This window comes from Amblyomma americanum, chromosome 9 (assembly GCF_052857255.1).
Source record: "Amblyomma americanum isolate KBUSLIRL-KWMA chromosome 9, ASM5285725v1, whole genome shotgun sequence".
In the NCBI taxonomy this organism is placed as follows: domain Eukaryota; kingdom Metazoa; phylum Arthropoda; class Arachnida; order Ixodida; family Ixodidae; genus Amblyomma; species Amblyomma americanum.
Genome location: NC_135505.1, coordinates 21,081,673 through 21,099,981, shown reverse-complemented (window position 1 = coordinate 21,099,981; position 18,309 = coordinate 21,081,673). Strand labels below are relative to the sequence as shown.

The following is an 18,309-nucleotide window of genomic DNA, read 5'->3' as shown; positions in this document are numbered from 1 at the left end:
GAGCTTGTAGTTCATCTGCCTGTTCTTGCACCGTCGCTTTTAATGCGCCAATTTTCGCCTCGTGTGCTGCAGCAAGTTCTGTGCTAGCTTTAACCTGCTCAAGTGCCGAGTCACATTGGTTTGACATAAACGTGACTGACTCTTGCAGTTCTCCGACAGCCTTAGACAGCTTCGTGAATTCTGCCTTAAGTAGCAAGAGCGAGTCAACTTTCTGGTGCAAAACTGGCAGTGATGCTAGGCTAGCTTTGATCTCTCGGATTTCATGCAGCAGTAGCTGTTCAGATTCAGATATTTTCCCTGCAGGAGCCGCTTCTGACTGAGAAAGGGCGCGCTTCTTTCCAGTTCGACATGTTTTACAAATCCATGAATCCTTTTTCGCTTGTCCCATGCCCATGTAGGTACTACTACTAACACCGGAACATGACTGTCCTAGGTGGTAGCCGAGTTTACACTCGAAACAACACAGATACCGTCCATCGTCCGGTAGCACTCCATGGCATGCAATGCAGTCGGTACAGTCTTCCAAATCTGACAATAATAATAATAATAATAATAATAATAATAATAATAATAATAATAATAATAATAATAATAATAATAAATGATGCTTAGAAAGGAGGGGACAGCCGCAAAGAGCTGCCGTCAAAACAGCTTGACGAGGCAAGTGACCCTGTCTGGTCAGCAGGGCTTTTTGTGTGCAATCAGTCTCACATTGGGAAAATATCACATGCTCACAATATACACAGAAATGAAATCGCATGTGTAGTGAACTTAGTAAGTCCTACAAAGTGCAAAATAGGGTAAGTTTACGTGGGGGGGGGGGGGGGGGGGGGAAGGAACGCGCGGTCGACTCATTTCCTCTCCTCACCCCTGAATAGGCCTCCGACACGAAGAGGGACTTTATCTGGTGCGACGAGAGAGATTTCAAAGAGTAGGGACTCAACTGAGCCCGGACGAAACCTACGTTGCTTGCACCGCAGCTAGGACCGGGCTTTTCGATAGGCCCTAGCCCGGCCCGGGCCTGAAGGAAATCTGCGTGGCTCGAAAGCCCGAGCCCGTGCAATGCTCTACTCTGACACACCCAGTCTGATGCTTGCTAATGTGATTCCTTTTCGTGCTGGCATTGCTTGCACCTATAATCGGCATGCAGCCCAAACCAAGCTTCTGCACGCGCCCAGTATCGGGCTCCTGCGATTCTCGACGACAGTGTACCCGACACGCGTAGTGCGTGTGCCATGCTATTGCGAACCTATAAATACGACGCGCAACAATAAATGCCCGTTGTTCTTGTTCTGGCCACCAAGACGTCAGTTGCCTTCATTACGACCTGATCCATGGTGTCACAAGTGGCCATTTGGGCAGATTTGTGTATTTATTTAATTATTTCACAATACTTTGAGCCTTTCCCAGGCTCTGAAAAGAGTGGAGAGATGTAACAATACATACAAAAAAATGTCAAGGTGTTCCCAAACATTAATCAACGAAACAAAGCACACTGAAATCGTCGCATCAGTAGAGTGCCCAACTGTAAACTCAACCAACTACACTCATGAACAACAAATAAAAAGAAAGCATTGGCTAGCAATAATTTTTTCACAACAGTGACTCTTCTTCAAAGAAATATTGAAGATTTAAAAAAAAAGCATCAACTGATGGGTCACTCATAAACTGGTGGGGCAGGCTACTTCATAATTTTATGGCACGAGGAAAAAAATGGGAACTTAAATACTTCACACCTTGCAGCCAGCGGCCTTATGCATATGCCGTACAGCGGTGATGAGGTGGTTTTAGGCAGGCGTCTTTATATATGATAATAAAATCGGAATAAACCAGAACAAGAAATTTCATGCTCGCAACCTGTCGTCGGCAGTCTAATGTCGAGATGCTCGCCCTTTTGCGCAGAAGTGTAACGCTATCGCAACGTGAGTAACGGGAATAAACAAAACGGAGAGCAAGATTTTGAATTCTTTCTGGTTTCATTTTCAGATGCACCCACGAGGCGCCCACTGAAGCCCCCGGAATTCTTGCAGCTCTCGGGTACCTTGCCTCAGCACAGGAAGCGGTTTGAGACGAAACTGGAACTGCTCGTCGAGGCAACCATGTCGAAGGAGGGTCATTCCACGCCAGGCGTTCCAGACGTTGCGCTCTACCATTTCGAATTTCTTCGAAAAAATGCATGGATACGTATCGTAATGTGCGTATGAAAGCCTTTAATATTTTTGCTGAAAAAAGTTATTCGTGAGGTGAGGGCTGTCTCTCATGGACCACGAGGAGAGATGACCAGCTGGCAAGGCAGAGGTAACACAAGTGCTTCATTTATATGTGAATAAGATCGCGCGCCTCGGCGCACTTCGAAGTGCACATTGCTCCGGCGAGTAACGCGAGACGCGGTGGCGTTGAACGCGGCCCTCTCGCGCGTGTGAGCGTGGCTCGCATGAAGGTGCTTCGCCAGCATAGTAGCTCGTCTGCAGTTGTGGCTGGAGTATAATGCAGAAATTGCACTCATTAAATGAAATACAACCAAGACATCACGTCGGAAAAAACCGGGCTTGAGCCTCTGACGGCCACAAGGGTCACGTATAGTACGTGGTGCTGCTGCGTCGCGGTTTGTTTCAACACCAGATCGTTGTGGTCATTGGCAGATCGGCGTCTTACAAGCTCTTACGCTGGTGCTTACGTCTGTCATCATCATCATCATCATCATCAACCTTACTACGCCCACTGCAGGGCAAAGGCCTCTCCCATGTCTCTCCAATTAACCCTATCCTTTGCCAGCTGCATCCACCCTTTGCCTGCAAACTTCTTAATCTCATCCGCCCATCTAACCTTCTGCCGCCCCCTGCTACGCTTACTTTCTCTTGGAACCCACTCCGTTACCCTTAAAGACCAGCGGTTATCTTGCCTTCGCATTACATGCCCTGCCCAAGCCCATTTCTTTCTCTTGATTTCGACTAGGATGTCATTAACCCGTGTTTGTTCCCTCACCCACTCTGCCCGCTTCCGATCTCTTAACGTTACACCTATCATTTTTCTTTCCATGGCTCGCTGCGTTGTCCTTAACTTAAGCTGAACTCTTTTCGTTAGCCTCCACGTTTCTGCCCCGTAGGTGAGTACCGGTAAGATTATGCTGTTGTACACTTTCCTCTTGAGGGAAATTGGTAAACTGCCACTCATGATCTGCGAGAATTTGCCATATGCGCTCCACCCCATTCTTATCCTTCTAGTTATCTCCCTCTCATGATCCGGATCAGCTGTCACTACCTGCCCTAAGTATACGTATTCCGGCACAATTTCTAGGCTCTCGCTGCCAATTGTGAACTGTTGTTCCCTTGCTAGGCTGTTGAACATTACCTTGGTTTTCTGCATGTTAATTTTTAGACCCATCGATCTGCTCTGCCTGTCTAACTCGTTGATCATGATTTGCAGTTCACCTCCTGAGTGACTCAGCAAGGCAATGTCATCAGCAAATCTCAGATTATTTAGGTATTCTCCATTTATTCTTATTCCCAACTGTTCCCAATTCAGGCCTCGAAATACCTCCTGCAAACATGCGGTGAACAGCATTGGCGAGATCGTGTCTCCTTGCCTGACGCCCTTCCTTATTGGAATTTTATTGCTGACTTTATGGAGGACTATAGTAGCTGTGCAGTTGCTATATATATCTTCCAGTATTTTGACATAAGGCTCTTCTACCCCCTGATTACGCAATGCCTGTATGACTGCTGAGGTTTCCACTGTGGAAACCTCAGCTTACGTCTGTCATAGCGCTGAAAAGAATGACTGACTCCGGCAGAACCACACCGAACAACTGTAGCTCACTAGGGCATGTGTCGCCCTAGCAGCGTTAAGAAAATATTCTCCCACGAATACATGTTCGACTACTCAACGTTCCCATGTTTGCCTGCTGTGCAAATCTCACTGAAGAACAAGGATTCCATTTCGTCTGGCCACAGTGTCGGCAGTGTCGTACTGTGCGGTGAAGAGGCGTTAAGAGAGGACGCAACTTGCGGCGCGACAGCTCTAATTGAAAACTTTTTCTCGCTTCAAACACAAACTACCTTGATAAAAATTTCAGAAACGAAAGGTAATAAACAGTTCTCGTAAACTGGCTATTTTGTTTTTTTTAATAAACCACCTAAGGGTGAAATTACCGATTGTTTTAGGCTCAAAACGCAGTTTTTGCAAATTTAATATTTTTTTTTACTTCGATGTAGGCAGTTACATCACCTGTAACATTTGGTATAGGTACTAGAAATCTAGAGAAACAAAACGGCTATTCGCGTATTTCCGAGAGAAAGTTGATATTTAAAAAAAACGAAAAAAATTGTGCATTTTCACACATTTTGGATTTGTTTATATATTTTTGCCATATAAAGCTGCATGCTCCGAACTATATCGAAAGCCAGAATCTGCAAATGTCAAGTAAAGAAATTGTGAAATGTTTTTGAACAGCTGAATTTGTTATTATTGTTAAGCAGTGCCTGGCTCTCGCGTTTTATACATATTCAAACTGCCCTCACCTCACGAATAAAATTTTTTCGGCAAAAATGTTTCAGGCTTCGATTACGTAGATTACGATAAGTTTCCATGAATTTTTTTCGAACAAATTGGAGACGGTCGGGCGCAACGTCTGGGACGCTCCGAGAATCGGAGAAGCAAAATCTACGCTCCCGTTGAGCGTTCCCGGCGCTGGAGCTCTTGACGTCTTAAACACGTTCTATTTTGAGACCCAGGAAAACAAGAAAGATCACAACACCCTTGTCGCTGTGCCTACTGCGCTAAGGAAGGCCGAAAGTTGGGCGAGTTGGATAACGTTTATTATGAAGAAATAGCGCCAAAGGAACACGAGGGAGGGAAACGTAACGACGCAGACAAGCGCTAACTCGCAACGGCGGTTTATTCCTGAAACACGCAATTTTTACAAGTGGCTTTGTAAAAACAAACAAAAATTGGGCACTGCGGCACCGAAGCAAGCATGTGCGTCATCAACCCTTTCGTTTTCTGCTCCAGGTTCTTCCCGGTCTGATGCTGGCTGATCCCTGAAATTCTAGTACGGTCCATCCGGCAATCAACGGCACTCTAACCAGGAATGATGCGACATGCGTCGACTGCTGCGCACTACCACGGGACAGTCTACAGTGCAATGCGCCGTCCGCCCACCTGGATTTCCCCGCTGCAGAATTCTTCGGATAACCGGTCGCATCCACAACGGCATCGAGATCACACGCTATTAAAGCGTGGAACGCGCTCAACTCAGGCAATGGGCACCGCGGCACCGAAGCAAGCATGTGCTTCACCAACCCTTTCGTCTTTCTGCTCCAGGTGAGCAAACGATTTGGCAAATGCTTCCGAAGTAACGACTTGTTTCTTCTGGTGCTGCCGTGCATATGGCAGGAGTGTTTACCTCTTGAGAGCTACGCGGTTTCTTTGAAACGTCTTTTGTTACTTGCTGGGGATGTAGAAAGCAACCCTGGCCCTAACATGCAGGAGGTACTTACTGAAATTCGAAATATGGTCATTGACATAAAAGCTATCAAGAGCGAAAGTAAGGAAACACATGAATTTTTAGAGGCCATCCATGATAAATTGGACACGCTAGCGCAGCTTGAGGTAAGGATTAAAGATGCTGAAGAAAAAATTACTCACCTTCAAAACAGCTTGAATAGTCTTGAACGTAAGGTAGATGATCATGAAAACAGAAGCAGGTGGTCGAACTTAATCATTTATGGCTTAACTGAACGTGAAGATCCGACAACCGAAAGCCTAGGAAACAATTAACTGACAACATCCTTCAAGGTAAACTTGGCGTCACAACCTCTGGGGTTGAAAGAATACATCGCTTGGGCGCAAGAAGGGAAAACAAAACGCCTCCTGTCCTCTCCAAACTACACGACTTAAGAGAAAAAGCAAAGATCTTGAGCAACGGTTCGAAGCTAAAGGGTTCGTCTTTTTCGGTCAGCGAAGACTTTTCCTGGCGAGTACGCAACATAAGAAAAAAGCTGTGGCATAGCAGCAAGGCTAATCGAGAAAAGCACGATAAAGTTTTTCTCGTGTATGACAAGATTAACATTAATGGCCAACTGTTCTCGTGGGATGCTTCGAAAGAAGAAAAATTAGCAGTATCAAAAAACTGGCTCAATCACAGCAGTGACCGAGAAAAGGTAGGTTCAGACGACTAGTCATAGGAAACTTAAATGCTATGAGTATCGTAAATAAATCAGAAGAGCTAGAAGCATTTCTTGTTGCATACTGTCCAGATGTAGTAACCATCACTGAAACGTGGCTGTCTTCGCACGTATCTAACGATATATCTCCACCGGGCTATCTTGTGTTGCGCAAAAACAGGCCTTCTCGTGGCGGTGGCGTCATGATTACGATTAGGGAGGACATGTATACTACGCCCTTACCGGACGTCGATAGCGCAGAGGCACTTTGGTGTAAGATCCTTGTAAATGAAGCTCCGATTTATATTGGCGCAATGTATCGTCCACCAAATAGCAGTGCAGATACCATAGACTCTTTATCAGAATACATGCAGCGTCACCTTAACCAACCTAGAAAAATTATTCTTACAGGAGATTTTTCATCTCCCAGGCTCAGCGTGGGAAACTCTGGAAAGAGGATCCACTGAGCAAACCAGCGCCGACGCGCTTCTTGACGTCGCATTTGCTTTCGGCCTCAAACGAATTCTGCAGGAACCTACCTGTATTACAGACACAAGCCACAGTGTTCTTGATTTAAATTTTATAAACAATTGTTTCGCTGACGGTGCCTCTTCATATGAGATAGTTGATGGTATATCTGAACACCGGGCAACCATTCGTTCGCTGTACCTAATTGCCCCAGCACGCACGAAAAAGAAACACAAGTATATGACTGGAAAAATGCTGATGATGTTGACGATTTTTGGTGTCTTTGATCACCTTTATTCAGAATTTGCAACAATATACGCCGATCCGTCGGTATCATGTGACGACCTATGGTTGACGTTTAAGCATAAAGTGGAACATTGGAACATTGTATCTCGCTTTATGTTCCCACATGAGTAAGAGCTGTAAACAAATTTAATCATTGGATAACTCCGGAAATTATACCTATGAAGCGCAAGCTGTCACGACTGAGGAAGCTTAACCGACGGAAACCATCGACAACACTCACTGAACACATTCGCAAACTCTCAAGTGATCTAAAGCAAGCAATTAGGACTTCAAGTACAAATGTTACTCTTAGTCACTTTATCAAAACCGCTCCCCAAAAAGTTTGGAGATATATGAACTCTCGAAAGCACAAACAAAAACATGTACCTCCGCATGAGGCATTAAATATAGCTAATGACTTCAATCTGTATTTTTAATCGATTTTCACGCTTGACGACAGCTCTGTGCCTCACCTAGATTCCCAAATAGGTGACTGTAGCCTAGACCTGCCCGAACTAGCACTAAACGAATCAGGAATTTTTGCTCTTTTACTTAATCTTGACGACAAAAATCTACTGGCCCAGATAATATTCCGAATACGTTGCTCAGGAGATACGCAGAGTGGGCATCGAAATATTTGCTCCTTGCTTACAAGAAGTCCCTAGAAAACGCAGAAGTGCCGAAAGACTGGCAAATGGCTAAGGTTGTTCCTGTTCATAAATCTGGAGACACTACAAATGTATCTAACTATCTCCCTGTTTCATTCACGTGTGTTGCATCGAAGATATTTGAACAAATTATTCTTAAGCACATAGTAAAATTCCTTGTAAAAAATAATCTACTCAGTTCTAACCAGCATGGCTTTAGGAAAGGGCTATTAACTACAACTTAAATGCTGGAAACGATCCATGATCTCGCATCCGGACTGGACAAACGCAGACAAGTTAATGTCTTATTTCTTAATTTCTCAAAAGCATTCGATCGTGTATCACACCCAAAATTGATGGTTAAACTTCAACACTTTCTTGGCCGTAATAAAATTACAAACTGGATACAAGATTATCTTTCAGACCGCTGCCAGAATGTGCAATATAACGGCCACGCATCGCACCATGTCAAAGTAATGTCTGGCGTACCTCAAGGAACGGTATTAGCATCCATATTATTTCTACTTTACATCAACGATCTAACATTCAATCTCAACACAACAGTCTGAATGTTCGCAGACGATTGCATTATTTATAAAGAAATTAAGTCAAACGACGATCAATTCACATTAAACAATGCAATTGGTCGAATAGCAAAATGGTGTCGAGAGCGGCAGATGATGCTGAATCTTGAGAAATCAGTGTGCATGACTGTGTCAAAAAAAAAAAAACCCGCTCGTTTTCTCGTATGAAGCCAGAAATAAACCTTTAAATTTAGTCCAAAAATACAAATACCTCGGTGTTGTCATCTCCTCTGACCTGAAATGGGATAAACATGTAGAATATATATCATCAAAGGCTCTTTCCGCACTCTTCTCTTAAGCGATCAATACCGTCTGCCTCTCCCGACACCAAGCTACTGGCATACCGTTCTCTTGTCCTTCCTGTGCTCGAGTACAACATCCTGTGCTGGTTTCCGCACACACAGAAATGCATAAATAAGATATAAAACGTTCAGCGGAAAGCAGTAAGGTTTATTTTTAACAAATATCAACGTAACGACTCCCCAACTGAACTCTTAAATGAGGCAAATCTCTCCACTATTAGTAACCATGCCCGAACCTCGCGCCTTAAATTCGTCGTTCTCCTCTTAAACGGTGCTCTAAAAATAAATTCTGAACTCTACTTAGTTCCTTCACAAAAACACAACACCATAACGAAACACTCACAGCACTTAACAGAGTTTAAATTTAATACTTACAACTCTCGTTATTCATTTTTTCCGCAAGCGATTAGGGAATGGAATATATGTTAACAGGAAATGTTAACTCTGAATCTCTGAGCAGTTGTCTTTATAATCTGTCATAATTGTTAATTTGAAATTTTGAGTCAAGCATTGCACGTGCTTTTTTTTTCAGAAGTAATTTTTTTCCACACTGCGCTTTGTATTGTGCTGCTTAATATTGCGTCATGTATTTTGAAACGGTCTCCCGTGATTATCCCTTTTACAATGTTATTTCGGTTGTGTGAACCTTCTTTGTGATTTTTGTTTCCTTTGTGACGTACCTAAAAAAGAAAACCAACCTGACCCCATTCCTGCAACAGCCTCGAAAGAGGCTAGCAGTATGTTCAAATAAAATAAAAAAGCAGCCCCCTCCTCTTCTGAACCTCAAGTTAAAGGAAAAAAAGGAATCGGAAGCAGCACGTGCCACTCATCGCTAGGGAAGAATCAATTCAGCAGAAAAACCGGTTATCGAAAAGGATATCAATGCCATCCAGAGACTAAAAATCAATTTCACTGTCTGCCACGGTAACAAAGGGCTCGCTGACTCACAGATTTGACAATCCCTTATATGGTATGCCTCCATAACCTCAGGTATGAGCTGGTCGCGATGTATGAAAAGTACAGTGGTTCTAGAAAAAAACCTGTGTAGACCTTTTCTTTTTCTTCTTTTGCTCCTCTTTTTCGCTGCATTCATGGCAATGCTCAGGAAGATTCCCGCAATGATCTTTTAGGGAATTGCGGTGTCCACCTAGCCTACTGTTGCGGCATCGCCCCGTTTGTCTTATATGCACAGCTCCGCAAGACAATGGCAGTTTGCACACTACACCCATGCTGCAGGGTAAAAACGGGGTGCGGTGCTTAACGGTGCACCCACGCCTATTTCGCGCATTTGTGAGCACAAACTGCTCAACTTATTCGGCCCTGAAAAACCACTTGGACGCCATAGCCACTTCCTACCGTCTTTAGCCCATGTGCCATTCTATGCACATAGGGCACCACGCCAACCTTCTGGCGCTCTCGTCCAACATCTTGGGATTTGTGTCCCCTTTTAATCCATCGCGCCAGTTTTCCGCAAGTCATCAAGATAACATGCGTGGAATACCCTGATTCCTTAAGCCTGTTCACCTGTGCAGAGACGCTCTTTTGGAAAGAGTGAATGCAAAATTTTGTGATGGCTGCCTTAATGCAGGACGTCGTGATACCATTCTTGATAATTTCTGAGGGCCCAGAGGCATAATCTAGAAGAGCTTTGGCAGACTGGGGGCTGCAAGTCCAGAAAATGTGATTCTGGCACATCGACAGCGGTAAGTCTAAGTACTGTAGAACGCCTTCTTTGAGTGATTCAACGGTGAACTTCAACCCTGAGCTGCATTCTTCAAAAACCTTCAAAATATCAGGGATGCTCCGATTAGTTCAGACTGAAAAGAAAACACAAAATAGTCATCAACGTATCTGAAAATTTTTTAACCAATCCTATCGAATTACGCTGAATGTTTCGGTCCAAATGTGCGGGGAAAATGTTGCTCAGTATGGGGGCTACGTACGAAGAGATACAAACACCTGTACGTTGAATAAAAAAGCCTCCTTCCCATCCGATGACTGTTCAGGAACGGTAAAAAGTCAGAATTTCTATGAAGGATACTACTGACACACCACATATGCCCACAAAGGCGACTTCATTATAATTCGCGATGCACCTAACACTTTTCATTAACTCTTCATAAGGCGTAGAGTAATGCAAGTCATCAACGTCTATGCTAAGAACATCGCACTGTCCCGGGCCCTTAGAAGGTCGACCACAGCTACCGGATTCGGCATCACGAAAGGACATCCAACCCCCTGAGATGTTTCTGCAGGTGAAGGGCGAGCGAGTGCTGCCAGGTATGACGCACAGATACAGTGGAACGGAAGGGCATGCCGGTCTTGTGAGTCTTTGCACTGAAAAACACCGCTGTCTACCTTCTTCACGGAGCTCGCCAGCTTCTCCAAATTGTGACATAGCAACAAGAAAACTGCCTCTCCTTGAACATTCTTGCCGTTGAAAGCAATCCTTTTAAAGTTCTTGAGTGTTTCTGTAGTAGATGTATTGTCTGTGTTAAAAAGAACACTAAGAATGAATACAGTAAGCCATTAGCAAGTAGCCCGGCCTAATGTGTTAACGCTACCTAGAGTAACTATTGCATTTTAACACACAATAGCTCATCTGTAATAGTGCACTGCTACGTACCATGATCGTCTCCAATTTCTCTTTTTCCCCGTGCAGTTTCCAATTCGAAGGACTATCCTCAACAAACAGTGTCAGTAACTCGTTTCGAGAAATTAAAAAAATACGCCATAACACTTTGTCCACAAAGAAACTGCTGTAATCCCGCCTCTTATGTACCACCACTTAAAAAGATGGATTTAAAGAAAATGCTGATAATGCAGTGTCTATGCAGTGCGGCTGTCGAATGTTCGCCGCTGTCGGTGGAGTTGCTTGGAAATGTGACGCGTGAACGTGACACACTGTGTTCCAAGACTTTATTTGAATATTTCAAGAGGGCATCCTGGCAGGCTTGTTGGTGGGTGATGTTAAGTGAGGGAAAGAAACAGCAATAATAAAAAAGGACTTGATAAGACTACGAAGGCGCTGAACTAACGTCTGAGCTTAATTGTGACACAAAAAGGCTTTTATAGTGCACAAAAACAAAACAGAACAAGAGTCTGACTGCTTTCAATTTGATAAAAGGCATGACTGTTGTTTTTAACGCAGCGGTATGTATGTGCGAACGAATTTAAATATATATGTCCCAAAAATTGGCTGTGGTTTAGCTCTGGTTAACCCTAGTCGAATTGCGAAAGCTTCGTTTCCCCGGCACGTCGTCTACGCAGTGTCTCATTCCGACGCTCTCGAGAACTCAAACCGGTCTCTTCCGGAGTTCAAGAGTCACCCCGGGACGTGGCACGACTTCTAGCCGCCTCTTCGTTACGACGCTTCTCGAGTCGTGCGACGCGTTCTTCTAGCGTCTCTTGAGCGCGTTGTCTCTTCCTCGCTTCGTTCTATCACTGTTGCGTTCCTTTCGCGCTCTCCATAACGAATAGAATCCAGTAGTAAGTGGATGAAAGGGGAAGAGGAAAGGAAAATGCACGGGCCTGTGACTGGTGTTAAAGCACCACCACCACTGCCGGCGTGCAGATAGAGAGAAGGATAGGTAGGGTTTCAGAGGAAGAAGGAAAAGAGGCGAAGCGCATCTATATATACCCCCGTCTCCCAAAACGACCCCTTCTCTCCCTATGGACCTCCTTCACCCTGCGACGTCACGAAGATGCGGTGGCGCTGATGTTAGCAGCGACTTTCGCATGGTAGGCAAAACAGGTTCCGCTTGCCCGTGCCTACCGCAGCTGCCGCAGCTACCGGCGGCTGCTTCAAGCCTGTGCACTGCAGAAGCAGCATGTATTGACCAGCTGCGTCACTGCTGGATCCGCGTAGTAGCATAAAAAATATTAAATTAGCCTCGATAGGTTTCTCGCGCATAAATGCCGCATTCGGAAACTGGCTAACAGGCATTGGCCCACGGTAGTAAAGCGCGAAGTCTGGGAGTCGATAGGCACTGCCACTGAATGCACTTAATAGCATGCAAGTTACTCCGTTCATTCACCTGAACTTCAGGATAGTAGGCTGATAACTGCTCAAGGAAAAAAAGACATATGCAGCTGCACACGTACTTATCACCTTGAGCCGGAGTGCACGGGGCGCCGACAGGTTCACTCGCCCCCAAGGAATGCGTTTTTTTGTTAATAGCACACCATGTTTAAATGGCGCGTTTTATGACATTTAATATTTACTTGAAACTGTTTCTTGATATGACGACGTAATTATTTCATTCGAGTAGAAAGAAGTCTGGTAAGTTGTGTCAATCTTGAACGATCGCGTTGGTGTGCTTAGAATAGCGTACCTTAAGTGTGCTAAACGCCATATGCTTTTTCATTGCATCATGCATGTGTCATGTTTCATGAGGTAGTACATGATCGCGAAGCTTGTTTGCAAAGAAGCAGCCGCAGGCGTGCTACTAACAGACACGTGGTGAGATTGAGAGGGGACGCGGCAATGAAAAGTGTTTTCGTTATTCATGCATGCGATATGTAACTAAACTTGGTGCAAATATGAAATTCCTACGCTAGTTTCACTCATTCATTTTATTTATAGCTATACCTGGTGCAGTTCTGGGTAATTATAATTAACACCGTCGTCAAGTCTCCCCAACGTCTCAAATAATTGAGTAGATAGTGCGCAGTTTTTTTATGCCAGCATGTACATAAAGCCCTGTTCTGTACGATGACGTGATTAGTTTTTCTATATGATCAGTACTTATGCATGCATAGTTATATGAAAACGTTTCTTACAAAAAATAACTAACACAATACTGCACGTGTAGGGAAAAAAATCGAGAGATTTATTACGCTCCTCAACGTCTCAGGAATAGTTTGCGACAAATGGAATCATTTGATTTTCATGCGAATTACGAAGGTGAGTGATCCAGTCGCAGAAAATGTGAGAGGCCACAAAACGAACCTTAAAGTTTATTCCCTCGTTTATGGCATCTTCGCTTTCGCTTTGGTCAAAGAAATGCTGCCGCACTGAAATTAAACAAATTACCTCACAATTTATGACGACCACACTTCTAAAAAGCGTAATTTATAAATTTGTACTCAATATTTTGCTATAATTTTTCGTCACGAAACTAGACATCAGGGCTAGGAAAAAAAACAATTCTAGAAATCAAAAATTTTCACCAAATCGACCAGCCTAACAAGCGGACAAGTCGGCCTGGCTGGTGCGTGGTCATGCGGCTAAAAACAGCGCTAAGCGAGACAGGAGATCAGGGACACGACGCTGTCCCCACTTTTCGCACAGCGCGACACGTACGTATGTCAGCAGACGATGAGCGCATGTCTGCTCCGACGAAACAAGGCCAGCACTTCCCCTCACTACTGTCCCGAAGTAAAATCATTCCGGCTAGTGCAGAGTGTCAAAACTTGTTTTATTCAATGCCTAGCGCATAAATAAACAGCAGGAACGCTTTTTACATGTTTACTACTAACCATATATACAATACAGTGGCAAACTATTTCTCTTTATAGGCCGCACGTGGCCAACGCGAGCTCGTGTACTTCAACAAATTACTATGTTGGAAGCATCGACCATTGCTATGATTCGCAGAAACTGGAAACACGCCTACAAGCCTTGAAAACCCGCGCTCAACACCTATCCGCGACGCCACTCCCCGACCTTTTGCCTACCACGAGCTCGCTAGCGACTGCAGCGCCACCTCGTTTGTTTACAAACATGCAGGAGGTCCATACCCCAGCGGTGCACATCTGGTGGAGCTAGCGGCGACGGCAGTGGCATCGACGGCGGCGCCATCTGTTGGAGCGCGGCTGTGGTGTTGCTAGGCAACGCCGGCTCAAAGTCGTTCGTCGGCCACGGCATACGGCTGAAGTGCGCGACGAGCCGCAATGGCTTGCTGGCTGGCGTAGTGTTGCTTTCGCAACAAAAACACACACACACACGACTCGCGCATCAAGTTGCATAATAGCGACGAACAACAAGGAACTTGCCTAATTTTATGACCACTTTCATTGGTGTTGATCTTATCATTCTTCTGTCATTGTGCCGTTATGCTGTTATTGTGCAACATGATGTGCGAACCTTGTTTCTTTTTGGTGACAGATGCTGGTATTAACGTAGCTCGCACACACACTGCGCCAGGTTAAAAATGCCATCCATGACTTTTTAAAGATTGATAGCAGCCCGACACGTGCTCTTTGTGCCCCGGAAGTTATCTTTGTCTGACAACAAACCTTAGATGCTAGTTCAGCGGCCATGTAGCCTTCCTAGGACATTGGCAATAGCGCAGTTTATTTTCCTCCCTTAATTTCATTTCAATACTAGGCCCTAAAAGGCAAACCTTATCAGGCAAGTATCGCATAATGAAGCCTGCCGTAGCGGCTTTTTTGTCTCTGGTTTTTGTGAACTCCATTCGAACGGTTCTTTTTTTTTTGTCCTTGTGTCGGCCTTCTAGTGACGACTGCTGCAGCCTGAGCAGATGCTTACCTGGCCTTCTCCATCCGCGTCCCTCGCAGACGTCAACCGAAGCACGCCAGCTTTCCACGCATTGGCCGCACGAATCGTCTCTTCGTACAGGCGGAAGAGAGACGCGGCATTTCCCTGGCACGCCTGCGAAGGTACAAAAAAGTTTGAAGGACATAGGGGACGAATTGAAGTTAGTATGGTATGCTGTGTGGTGTTCTGGGTGCAAAAGTGACACATTTATTTATTTATTTATTCATTTGAGTACCCTAAGGGCCCATTAGGGCATTACATAGGGGGGGACGAAAAAGTTCAAGCATGAGTGAAATCTGTACAATGTAAATATATGAACGCATTAGGAACCATAAAAAACATCTAGCAGAAGCAAACAAAGAAAGAAAGAAAGAAAGAAAGAAAGAAAGAAAGGAAAGAGTAACGAAGTTTATACAATGTTTAGTAGCGTGAAACACACATAAGAACCTAAAATGTGAAGCAAACAATCAGTACCCATCGGAACACGAGTTTAAGGATACAATCAAATAAACATTTAGATAAACAGCCTACACAGATACATATCAGATGAAGCGGAATGAATTTTACACAATGACAAGCACTTGAAAACACTGTTTAAGTAAATAATCAAGGAAATCTGGTTTCGGACAGGTTGACATACTCTAAAAAGGTTAGCAGTGCTGCATGAAATGATTATGATTCCGTAAGCGAGACAATGTTTGCAGGTAGCGAGTTCCATTCGGCAACAGATAAAACTAGAGGCGAATTTTGATAAGCGTTAGTTCTGGCAAATATAGGTTTTACTTTATGAACATGGTCTGTGCGGGTATAGATGTGGGGAGCGGGAAGAATATGGGCTCGAGCGAATGCAGTGTTGCTGTGGTAAAGGCTATGGAAGAAGGTCAACCGTGATAATTTCCTGCGCATGTCAAGTGGAGGGAGATTAAGTAATTTCTTTAAGGCGGACACACTTTGATATCGCGACTATGAAGTTAAGATGAACCGCGCAGCTTTATTTTGAACTGATTCGAGTAGGTTCGTGAGATTAGAGTGATGGGGGTGCCAAATTATTGACGCATATTCCAAAGAAGGCCTGATAAGAGAATTGTATGCTCGAAGTCTGGTATCTGTGTTAGCAAGGCGTACGTGACGTTTCAGGTAACCAAGTTTTTTGCATGCTTTTGTGGTGATGTGTTCAATGTGAGCATTCCAGCTTAAATTGGAGGTGAACAGGACACCCAAGTACTTGATTAAAGATACTGAGTCAACAGTAATACCGCGTATTGCATATTGGTCAGAGGTAGGTCGAGGTATCGAAGCAAATTTTACGTGTTTAGTTTTGGCTATGTTAATTTCCATCTGCCATGTGTCACACCAGTCAGTTAGTTTTGATAAATCAGACTGTAACACACAGATGTCGGCAGGGCAGCTTATTTCATTATACAAGACGCAGTCATCTGCGAAGAGACGTATTTGTTAGGTAATATTAGTTGCGATGTCATTTATGCATATTAAAAATAGCAGTGGCCCAAGGACGGATCCTTGAGGAACTCCCGAAGTGACGTGAGTGCGGTTGGAAAAGCAGTTGTTGAGACTGATTACTTGAAATCGGTTCGTTAGGAACTCCTCAATCCATCGCGTCGTGTTGTAGTTAAGCTGTAGGTTTCTAACTTTCAGTTTTAGTCGATTATGAGGTACTCGGTCGAAAGCTTTAGAAAAGTCAATAAAAATGGCGTCTGTACTAATCAATCTATGCAAAGAAATGTGAATATCTGTTACAAGTTCATAAATTTGCGTCTGACATGAGCGATTTTGGCGAGAGCCATGTTGGTTATTGAGGAGCAGGTTATTATCGTTAAGATAGGCTATAATGTGAGAGTATAGGATGTGTTCCAGTAATTTGCAGCAGATAGATGTCAGTGATATAGGTCTGTAATTATTAAGGTCTGTTGTATTACCAGATTTAAATACCGGTATCACTAATGCTGTTTTCCAATCTTCCGGTAGGCACCCTGTATCGAGTGATTGCTGAAATATTAGAGATAACAAAACTGAAGAGTAGTGCGAGGTTAATTTTAGAAGTTTAGCACTTATACAGTCAGGACCTGGGCTGGTTTTATGAGGAAGCCTGTCAATGGCACGAGAAACACCATGTTCCGTTATTATGATGGATGAAAAAGGGAATCGAATAGATGGTTGTTCAAGTATGTGAGTGTTATCAAGTGGCAGTTCGTTAGTGAAAACTGCAGAGAAGCATTTGTTAAATAGCTCAGTGCTATCTTTTGTGTTGAGCACTGCTCCGTTTTCGGAAAGTAGTAAGGGAGCAGTGTGATCTGCTTTTGGGTTAACTACTTGCCAAAACTTTTTCGGATCAGTTTTTATCATATTGGGAAGGGTGCAATTAAAAAACTTGTGTTTAGCTTCGATAATTGTTGTTTCTGTATGGCGTGCTATGGTTTTGTAATTTTGCCAGTCTTCTGGAGCGTTTGTTCGCGCAGCTTTTCTGAACGCTCTTTCCTTCTTGTTTATACACTTCTTCACTTCGCGGTTAAACCACGGATCGTTCTGCCTTGAGCTGATGGTCATTCTTGGTATGCATGTAGTTCCAACTTCTTTGAGTTTATCGCGGAACAAGCTCCAGTTATCATGTACCGTTCTGTTTTGAAAATTGTTTGCAAAGTCTGCTGTAAATGTGGCTAACATATCAATTATTCTGCCAGTGTCGGCGCGTGCGTAGTTGAGAATGTATTTTTTCGCTGTATATTTCTTGGCAGATTTCAATGAAAAGGAACATTGCACCACCCTGTGATCACTTAATGGCTCTAGCACATGTGTCGCAGCAAGGTCTGGATGATTTGTTAAAATAATATCTAGTATGTGTTCACCCCGAGTTGGTTCGCGCACGACTTGAGTTAAGTGATGAAAATACAAGCGTGGCTTTTTGGGCTTGTTGGTACATAGTTCCAATACACTGTGTAGCGCAGCAAAAGACGAGGACACAAGAGACGAGAGACGAACACCACGAGCGCTAACTTCCAACAAATTTTATTCTCCTGAAGCATCACATTTATACACCAGAAAACAGTAATCACACGTGCGAACAGTATCGATTTCTTAGAAAAACGAGCTCTTTATCTGAGAGGAGAATGGAAGGTGTGCTAACACACGAGCATCCTGACCTATTTATCTTTTCGGCTTCAATGATTTCGCGCGTTAACCTTTCTCTACTTTTTCCTATCACAAGACTTTTATCAAAGAAAGGCTTACAGGATTTTGACTTGCATGCGAGAATGTGGTCAACTAGCGATCCGCCTTGCCCGTTTCTGACGTTGCGAGCGTGTTCCATTAGGCGCTCGTTCAGACATCTCCCCGTCTGGC

General features: G+C 44.0%; 2 protein-coding genes across 3 annotated transcripts in view; one reads left to right on the top strand and one right to left on the bottom strand.

Moving 5' to 3' along the window:
- LOC144104506 (angio-associated migratory cell protein) overlaps positions 1 to 18,309 on the top strand; it is a 528,250-nt gene that overhangs the window by 142,905 nt on the left and 367,036 nt on the right. The window lies entirely within an intron of this gene.
- Positions 1 to 18,309, bottom strand: part of LOC144105199 (uncharacterized) — a 234,322-nt gene that overhangs the window by 17,347 nt on the left and 198,666 nt on the right. The window contains exon 17 of the mRNA XM_077638345.1: positions 14,944 to 15,066. Coding sequence (XP_077494471.1) covers positions 14,944 to 15,066 — 123 coding nt within the window. The remainder of the gene's footprint in view (positions 1 to 14,943; positions 15,067 to 18,309) is intronic.